The sequence below is a fragment of the Procambarus clarkii genome, chromosome 76 (genome assembly GCF_040958095.1).
Source record: "Procambarus clarkii isolate CNS0578487 chromosome 76, FALCON_Pclarkii_2.0, whole genome shotgun sequence".
In the NCBI taxonomy this organism is placed as follows: domain Eukaryota; kingdom Metazoa; phylum Arthropoda; class Malacostraca; order Decapoda; family Cambaridae; genus Procambarus; species Procambarus clarkii.
This window is the reverse complement of record NC_091225.1, coordinates 5415056-5423968: the sequence shown is the minus strand read 5'-3', so window position 1 is coordinate 5423968 and position 8913 is coordinate 5415056. Positions and strand designations below refer to the sequence as shown.

The 8913-nt window shown below is 39.5% G+C and overlaps 2 protein-coding genes across 2 annotated transcripts in view; one reads left to right on the top strand and one right to left on the bottom strand.

The window, feature by feature from the left end:
• Positions 1-230: 230 nt before the first annotated feature.
• LOC123771522 (uncharacterized) overlaps positions 231-8913 on the top strand; it is a 123018-nt gene continuing 114335 nt past the window's right edge. The window contains exon 1 of the mRNA XM_069313614.1: positions 231-309. The gene's annotated coding sequence lies outside the window, so the exon portion shown is untranslated. The remainder of the gene's footprint in view (positions 310-8913) is intronic.
• LOC138357139 (GATA zinc finger domain-containing protein 14-like) lies at positions 2508-7009 on the bottom strand. Its single transcript, XM_069313788.1, has 2 exons — positions 6895-7009; positions 2508-4021 (listed from the first exon to the last, which is right to left on the bottom strand). Exons 1-2 carry the CDS (start codon positions 7007-7009, stop codon positions 2508-2510), a joined length of 1629 nt encoding a protein of 542 aa, XP_069169889.1.

Here is an 8913-nt window from a genome sequence, read left to right as displayed (position 1 = left end):
AGAGAGAGAGAGAGAGAGAGAGAGAGAGAGAGAGAGAGAGAGAGAGGGAGAGAGAGAGAGAGAGAGACATACAGACAGACGATAAATATCGAAAGAGAAAGACAGAATGAGAGAGACTGACATGAGACAGACAGAAGAGTCAGATCGAGAGGCAGCTGTTGTTGCTGCTGCTGGCCGTCTCCCACCTATATATAAGAAGCTTAACACCGGCGGGAACACTTGCTCTCAGTCGCTTCCACTGTGAGGGAGTCGGCGCTCTCCACAGCATTCTCAAGCTGTTGTGTGCTGACGTAAACTTCCTCGCGAAAGGTGAGGGTAAACTGGAGTTTGTGTGTGATTATGATGGGTTCCTTAAATATATCAATATATATATATATATATATATATATATATATATATATATATATATATATATATATATATATATATATATATATATATATATGTCGTACCTAGTAGCCAGAATGCACTTCTCAGCCTACTATGCAAGGCCCGATTTGCCTAATAAGCCAAGTTTTCCTGAATTAATATATTTTCTCTAATTTTTTTCTCATGAAATGATAAAGCTACCCATTTCATTATGTATGAGGTCAATGTTTTTTTTTATTTCAGTTAAAATTAACGTAGATATATGACCGAACCTAACCAACCCTACCTAACCTAACCTAACCTATCTTTATAGGTTAGGTTAGGTTAGGTAGCCGAAAAAGTTAGGTTAGGTTAGGTTAGGTAGTCGAAAAACAATTAATTCATGAAAACTTGGCTTATTAGGCAAATCGGGCCTTGCATAGTAGGCTGAGAAGTGCGTTCTGGCTACTAGGTACGACATATATATATATATATGAAAGAGAGAATCGGGCCTTGCATAGTAGGCTGAGAAGTGCGTTCTGGCTACTAGGTACGACATATATATATATATGTCGTACCTAGTAGCCAGAACGCACTTCTCAGCCTACTATGCACGGCCCGATTTGCCTTATAAGCCAAGTTTTCATGAACTAATTGTTTTTCGACTACCTAACATACCTAACCTAACCTAACCTAACTTTTTCGGACACCTAACCTAACCTAACCTATAAAGATAGGTTAGGTTAGGTTAGGTAGGGTTGGTTAGGTTCAGTCATATATCTACGTTAATTTTAACTCCAATAAAAATTTTTTACCTCATACATAATGAAATGGGTAACTTTATCATTTCATAAGAAAAAAATTAGAGAAAATATATTAATTCAGGAAAACTTGGCTTATTAGGCAAATCGGGCCTTGCATAGTAGGCCGAGAAGTGCGTTCTGGCTACTAGGTACGACATATATATATATATATATATATATATATATATATATATATATATATATATATGTCGTACCTAGTAGCCAGAACGAACTTCTCGGCCTACTATGCAAGGCCCGATTTGCCTAATAAGCCAAGTTTTCCTGAATTAATATATTTTCCCTAATTTTTTTCTTATGAAATGATAAAGCTGCCCATTTCATTATGTATGAGGTTATTTTTTTTTATTGGAGTTAAAATTAACGTAGATATATGACCGAACCTAACCAACCCTACCTAACCTAACCTAACCTATCTTTATAGGTTAGGTTAGGTTAGGTAGCAGAAAAAGTTAGGTTAGGTTAGGTTAGGTAGGTTAGGTAGTCGAAAAACAATTAATTCATGAAAACTTGGCTTATTAGGCAAATTGGGCCTTGCATAGTAGGCTGAGAAGTGCGTTCTGGCTACTAGGTACGACATATATATATATATATATATATATATATATATATATATATATATATATATATATATATATATATATATATGTCGTACCTAGTAGCCAGAACGCACTTCTCAGCCTACTATTCAAGGCCCGATTTGCCTAATAAGCCAAGTTTTCCTGAATTATTATATTTACTATAATTTTTTTCTTATGAAATGATAAAGCAACCCTTTTCTCTATGTATGAGGCCAATTTTTTTTTATTGGAGTTAAAATTAACGTAGATATATGACCGAACCTAACCAACCCTACCTAACCTAACCTAACCTATATTTATAGGTAAGGTTAGGTTAGGTAGCCAAAAAAAGCTAGGTTAGGTTAGGTTAGGTAGGTTAGGTAGACGAAAAAACATTAATTCATGAAAACTTGGCTTATTAGGCAAATCGGGCCTTGAATAGTAGGCTGAGAAGTGCGTTCTGGCTATTAGGTACGACATATATATATATATATATATATATATATATATATATATATATATATATATATATATATATATATATATATGCAAACAAGCCTGAATGGTCCCCAGGACTATATGCGACTTAAAACTCACACCCCAGAAGTGACTCGAACCCATACTCCCAGGAGCAATGCAACTAGTAACTACAGGACGCCTTAATCCGCTTGACCATCACGACCGGACATAAGGAAGTGATAGCTGAAGGTATTTGAACCACTTCCCCGCCGGCACTCCGATGGTAATCTTGGGCATAGCATTTTATCAAATCACCTCATTATTTGGGGCACACGTGAGGAACTTGAACGTGATTGTTGATTTCTTGGTGTAAAGTGTTGGTGTCTTGGTGTAGAGTGTTGGTGTCTTGGTGTAGAGTGTTGGTATCTTCGTGTAAAGTGTTGGTGTCATGGTGTCGAGTGTTGGTGTCTTGGTGTAGAGTTTTGGTGTCTTGGTGTAGAGTGTTGTTGTCGTGGAGTAGAGTGTTGATGTCTTGGTGTAGAGTGTTGGTGTCTTGGTGTAGAGTGTTGTTGTCTTGGTGTAGAGTGTTGGTGTCTTGGTGTAGAGTGTTGTTGTCGTGGAGTAGAGTGTTGATGTCTTGGTGTAGAGTGTTGGTGTCTTGGTGTAGAGTGTTGGTGTCTTGGTGTAGAGTGTTGGTGTCTTGGTGTAGAGTGTTGGTGTCTTGGTGTAGAGTGTTGGTGTCTTGGTGTAGAGTGTTGATGTCTTGGTGTAGAGTGTTGGTGTCTTGGTGTAGAGTGTTGGTGTCTTGGTGTAGAGTGTTGGTGTCTTGGTGTAGAGTGTTGGTGTCTTGGTGTAGAGTGTTGGTGTCCTGGTTCAGAGTGTTGCTGTCTTGGTGTAGAGTGTTGATGTCTTGGTGTAGAGTGTTGGTGTCTTGGTGTAGAGTGTTGGTGTCTTGGTGTAGAGTGTTGGTGTCTTGGTGTAGAGTGTTGGTGTCTTGGTGTAGAGTGTTGGTGTCTTGGTGTAGAGTGTTGGTGTCTTGGTGTAGAGTGTTGGTGTCTTGGTGTAGAGTGTTGGTGTCCTGGTTCAGAGTGTTGCTGTCTTGGTGTAGAGTGTTGATGTCTTGGTGTAGAGTGTTGGTGTCTTGGTGTAGAGTGTTGGTGTCTTGGTGTAGAGTGTTGGTGTCTTGGTGTAGAGTATTGCTGTCTGGGTGTAGAGTGTTGGTGTCTTGGTGTAGAGTGTTGCTGTCTTGGTGTAGAGTGTTGGTGTCTTGATGTAGAGTATTGCTGTCTGGGTGTAGAGTGTTGGTGTCTTGGTGTAGAGTGTTGGTGTCTTGGTGTAGAGTGATGGTGTCTTGGTGTAGAGTGTTGGTGTCTTGGTGTAGAGTGTTGATGTCTTGGTGTAGAGTGTTGGTGTCTTGGTGTAGAGTGATGGTGTCTTGGTGTAGAGTGTTGATGTCTTGGTGTAGAGTGTTGGTGTCTTGGTGTAGAGTGTTGGTGTCTTGGTGTAGAGTGTTGATGTCTTGGTGTAGAGTGTTGGTGTCCTGGTTCAGAGTGTTGGTGTCTTGGTGTAGAGTGTTGGTGTCTTGGTGTAGAGTGTTGGTGTCCTGGTTCAGAGTGTTGGTGTCTTGGTGTAGAGTGTTGGTGTCTTGGTGTAGAGTGTTGATGTCTTGGTGTAGAGTGTTGGTGTCCTGGTTCAGAGTGTTGGTGTCTTGGTGTAGAGTGTTGATGTCTTGGTGTAGAGTGTTGGTGTCTTGGTGTAGAGAGTTGGTGTCTTGGTGTAGAGTGTTGGTGTCTTGGTGTAGAGTGTTGGTGTCTTGGTGTAGAGTGTTGGTGTCTTGGTGAAGTGTACTCACCTAGTTGTGTCTGCAGGATCGAGCATTGACTCTTGGATCCCGGCTTTCGAGCATTGGTTGTTTACAGCAATGACTCCTGTCCCATTTCCCTATCATACCTGGTTTTAAAATTATGAATAGTATTTGCTTCCACAACCTGTTCCTGAAGTGCATTCCATTTTCCCACTACTCTCACGCTAAAAGAAAACTTCCTAACATCTCTGTGACTCATCTGAGTTTCCAGCTTCCATCCATGTCCCTCGTTCTGTTACTATTCCGTGTGAAAATTTCGTCTATGTCCACTCTGTCAATCCCTAATAGTTTTTTATACGTTCCTATCATGTCTCCCCTCTCCCTTCTTCTTTCTAGCGTCGTAAGGCACAGTTCCCTCAGGCGCTCCTCATATCCCATCCCTCGTAGCTCTGGGACGAGTCTCGTTGCAAACCTCTGAACCTTTTCCATTTTCATTATATGCTTCTTCAGATGGGGACTCCATGATGAGGCGGCATACTCTAAGACTGGTCTCACGTAGGCAGTGTAAAGCGCCCTAAATGCCTCCTTACTTAGGTTTCTGAATGATGTTCTAACTTTTGCCAGTGTAGAGTACGCTGCTCTCCTTATCCTATTTATATGTACCTCAGGAGATAGATTAGGTGTTACGTCCACCCCCAGGTCTCATTCGCGCATCGTCACAGGTAGGCTGTTTCCCTTCATTGTGTACTGTCCCTATGGTCTCCTATCTCCTAGTCCCATTTCCATAACTTTACATTTGCTCGTGTTGAATTCAAGTAGCCATTTCTCTAACCATCTCTGCAACCTGTTCAAGTCCTCTTGGAGGATCCTGCAATCCTCATCTGTCACAATTCTTCTCATCAACTTTGCGTCATCCGGAAACATCGACATGTAGGACTCTACGCCTGTAAACATGTCGTTAACATATACATGAAATAGAATTGGTTCCAGCACCGTTCCTTGTGGTACTCCACTTGTTACTGTCCGGCAGTCCGACTTCTCGCCCCTTACCGTAACTCTTTGGCTCCTTCCTGTTAGGTAGTTCCTTATCCATGCTAGGACCTTTCCCCCCACCCCCACCTGCCTCTCGAGTTTGAACAGCAGTCTCATGTGCGGTACTGTATCGAAGGCTTTTTGGCAGTCCAGAAATATGCAGTCTGCCCAACCATCTCTGTCCTGTCTTATCTTCGTTATTTCATCATAGAATTCCAGAAGGTTTGTTATGCACGATTTCCCTGTCCAGAACCCATGTTGATGTTTGTTCACAAACCTAATGTTCTCCAGGTGTGCAACCAGTCATAGCCTAATTATTCTTTCCAGTATTTTAGAGGGGATGCTTGTCAGTGATACAGGTCTATAGTTAAGTGCCTCCTCCCTATCGCCTTTCTTGAAGATCGGCACGGCATTTGCCTTCTTTTAGCAACTGGGCAATTCTCCCGACATAAGTGACTCATTAAAGATCATTGCCAGAGGCACGCTGAGGGGCTGTGCTGCTTCTTTTAGTATCCACGGTGATACTTTGTCTGGTCCAACTGCTTTAGTTGCATCTAGAGTTGTCAACTGTTTCATTACCTCCTCTGCTGTCACCTCTATATCTGATAGTCTTTCATCTAGGGTAACCCCTTCCAACAATGGGAGCTGCTCAGGCTCGGTAGTGAACATTCCATGGAAACTGGCATTCAGTGCCTCGCAGATATCCTTGTCACTTTCAGTATATGCCCCCCTTTGTCTTCCTTAGTCTTGTCACTTGGTTGTTCACCGACATTTTTCTTCTTATATGACTGTGTAGTAACTTAGGTTGATTTTTCGCTTTGATTGCAATATCGTTCTCATAGTCCCTTTCCGATGTTCGTCTTATGTTAATGTAATCGTTCCTAGCTCTGTTGTCCTCTGTTCTTTGTCTTCTGTACTTCCTCCACTCCCGGCTGCTGGCCATTTTTGCTTCCTGACACTGTCTATTAAACCATGGGTTATTATATTCCTTCTTATTTTTTCCCTTTACTGTTTGTTTTTACTTTACTTGGTGTTGCAACACCAAGACTACTCTACAATATATATATATATATATATATATATATATATATATATATATATATATATATATATATATATATATATATATATATATATATTATATATATATATATATATATATATATATATATATATATATATATATATATACATATATATATATACATATATATATATATATATATATATATATATATATATACATATATATATATATATATATATATACGTATATATATATATATATATATATATATATATATATAATATATATATATTATATATTATATATATATATACATATATATATATATATATATATGTATATATATATATATATATATATATACGTATATATATATATATATATATATATATATATATATATATATATATATATATATATACGTATATATATATATATATATATATATATATATATATATATATATATAATATATATATATTATATATTATATATATATAGTATAATATAATGACTTCAATATGGCAGTTGACTATTTCAGTCAACTGCCTCCTCAGATAATTATCACCTACATTAGAACAAGAAAACAATTACGTGACTTAACTTTAAGTAGAACTACATGTTTCCAAACCAGACCTCCTGAAACTCTGCTGGCTAGCATCAAGCGCTCCCTGGTAACTCCTCAGAGCTACCACACGGCACACACACTCTCCAATTACATACACTACAAATGAAAGTAACCACTTCCAAACAGACACAATCATACTAACATAATGTTTCACACATTCTACCAATATAACTAAAAGTATAAACATTCTTAATTAATTGTAATAATAGATTTACTTCTAAAAGGAGGCGACATCTGGCAACACAACACCCGATCAATACTCGCCCCACTTTCCACAGGCGTACAGGTATTTGACAGGAATATTTCTCCTTCACTGAACACGCCAGCCATGACACCCATATTACAGTAAACAGTGTAATACAATGTACAATACTATCATTCATTCGAATTTATTACCAAATACATCATTTATATTATCAATGTATATGCAAATGTCTCTCATGCAAATGCTACCATCTGAGATGGATGTATAAAATATGTTCACTGTGAGAGCCATGATTACCTGGGTCGTAACATCGTGTAGTGTTGCATTCTTTGTGTAGAGTGTTGCTGTCTTTGTTTAGATTGTTTACTTCAAGTAATAGGTCCTGTCACTGTGAGAGGAGGTTCATTTAAATGAGATAGTTATTTCTTGGTGAATGTTGTGAAAGGAAGGTCTACTAAATTTACCTGCATTTTGTGCATTCTTTAAACCGACACGTTTCAGTTACACATAAACAAAATTTGCACTGTTCTCAAATGTCCTTACCTCTAACTCTCACGTGTGGCTATTCCATATACACTAAATATTCATTATACACTTAACTTCCAGTGTACACTAAGCATCCAGTATACACTAAACATCTAGTATACACTAAACATCCAGGTTCACTTAACAAATCAGGGGTTGGGGATTTTATAAACTTGATAGAGAACTTTACTTTACGTCTAGCGAACAGAGACCCCAACCATTCCCTGCTAAAATAAGTTCAACCACTGCAACTACACTGCTGCTGTCGTCAATCATCACTTCAAACAATTTCAATCAATCTCCAATCAAACCATTTTCTCATTAGTATGTCATCCTCCACATAGTAATGTATAGGGGACTCTGGACACGAGTTTCCTCCTTTTGCGTCTCTGATCTGGTTCTTGAATTCAGCATTCTGGGCTTTAATCAAGTCCACTCTGTTCACATTCCACTTCTCTGGCATGGGTCATCTTCGCCTCTGACCTCGCCATGTCCTCATCCTTTCGAGTTGGACCCTCATCAAACAACCCTGCTATCTCCACTTCAGTTTCTTCTCTCAGTGGAGTCGACACTGTTATATCACCTCCAGTGTCTCCCTCGTCGGCAACCTCTGACCTGGTCACTGCACAAGAAAGCTACACAATGAATTTGGCTGTCCTGACTCATCCTCTAAGATGCTAGCCAGATCTACTCTGTCAGGAATTCCGTCGGTACCGTGGCCCATCTGGCACACCACCGGCACAGTTTCCCTTATTATCTCCGGCAACACCTTTGACCCGCACCAGTCGTTTCCCAGGATCACTTGTCTCCCTGGAACAGGTATGTCAGGACAAACTTCTAATATCACCTCCGCCGACAAATACTCAGACCTCAGTCTGACAGCACATATGTTACTCCCCGACAATAACTCATGCACCTCTATTCTACGACTGTCAGCTAAAAGTCTTTCATCCTTAATCAGCCTTCTTAGCATCAAGCTCTGATTCGCCCTTATATCTATGAAGATTTTTACTTCTATTTCAGGTTGGTCTCCCATGCTGACCCAACCTCTACTGATGAACGAACTGTATCTCTCGTTCATTAATCCCTCGTTATGCGGTTTGTTTCTAATCAAACTCACACATTAGTTTCGGGGGTCACACATTCAAAGGGTCACTACTTTCTTGCCCAGTTTGCAATCTTTTATTACATGACCATACCTATTACAGTTATAACATCTTATCTGGGAGGTATTCCTTTTCTGTCCCACGTTATTTTGTCCTTCTGAGCGGCTTCTTTGATTCTGTCCGCTCGTCGAGCTGGTGCTTCCCGGTTCAGGCGCAGAACCTGCACTAGGCTGTGCCTGGCTGGTCTTATAACGTCTCTGTACAGACTTGGTCCCCTGCCAGTCACCTGTAGGTGGACTCTGAAACTTCCTTTCATAGGGTTTGGCGCTAACTTGGGCTAACTAATCAGCCCAGGATCCACTGGGTCTGCTATAACTCAGACGCACATTGCTATTCAT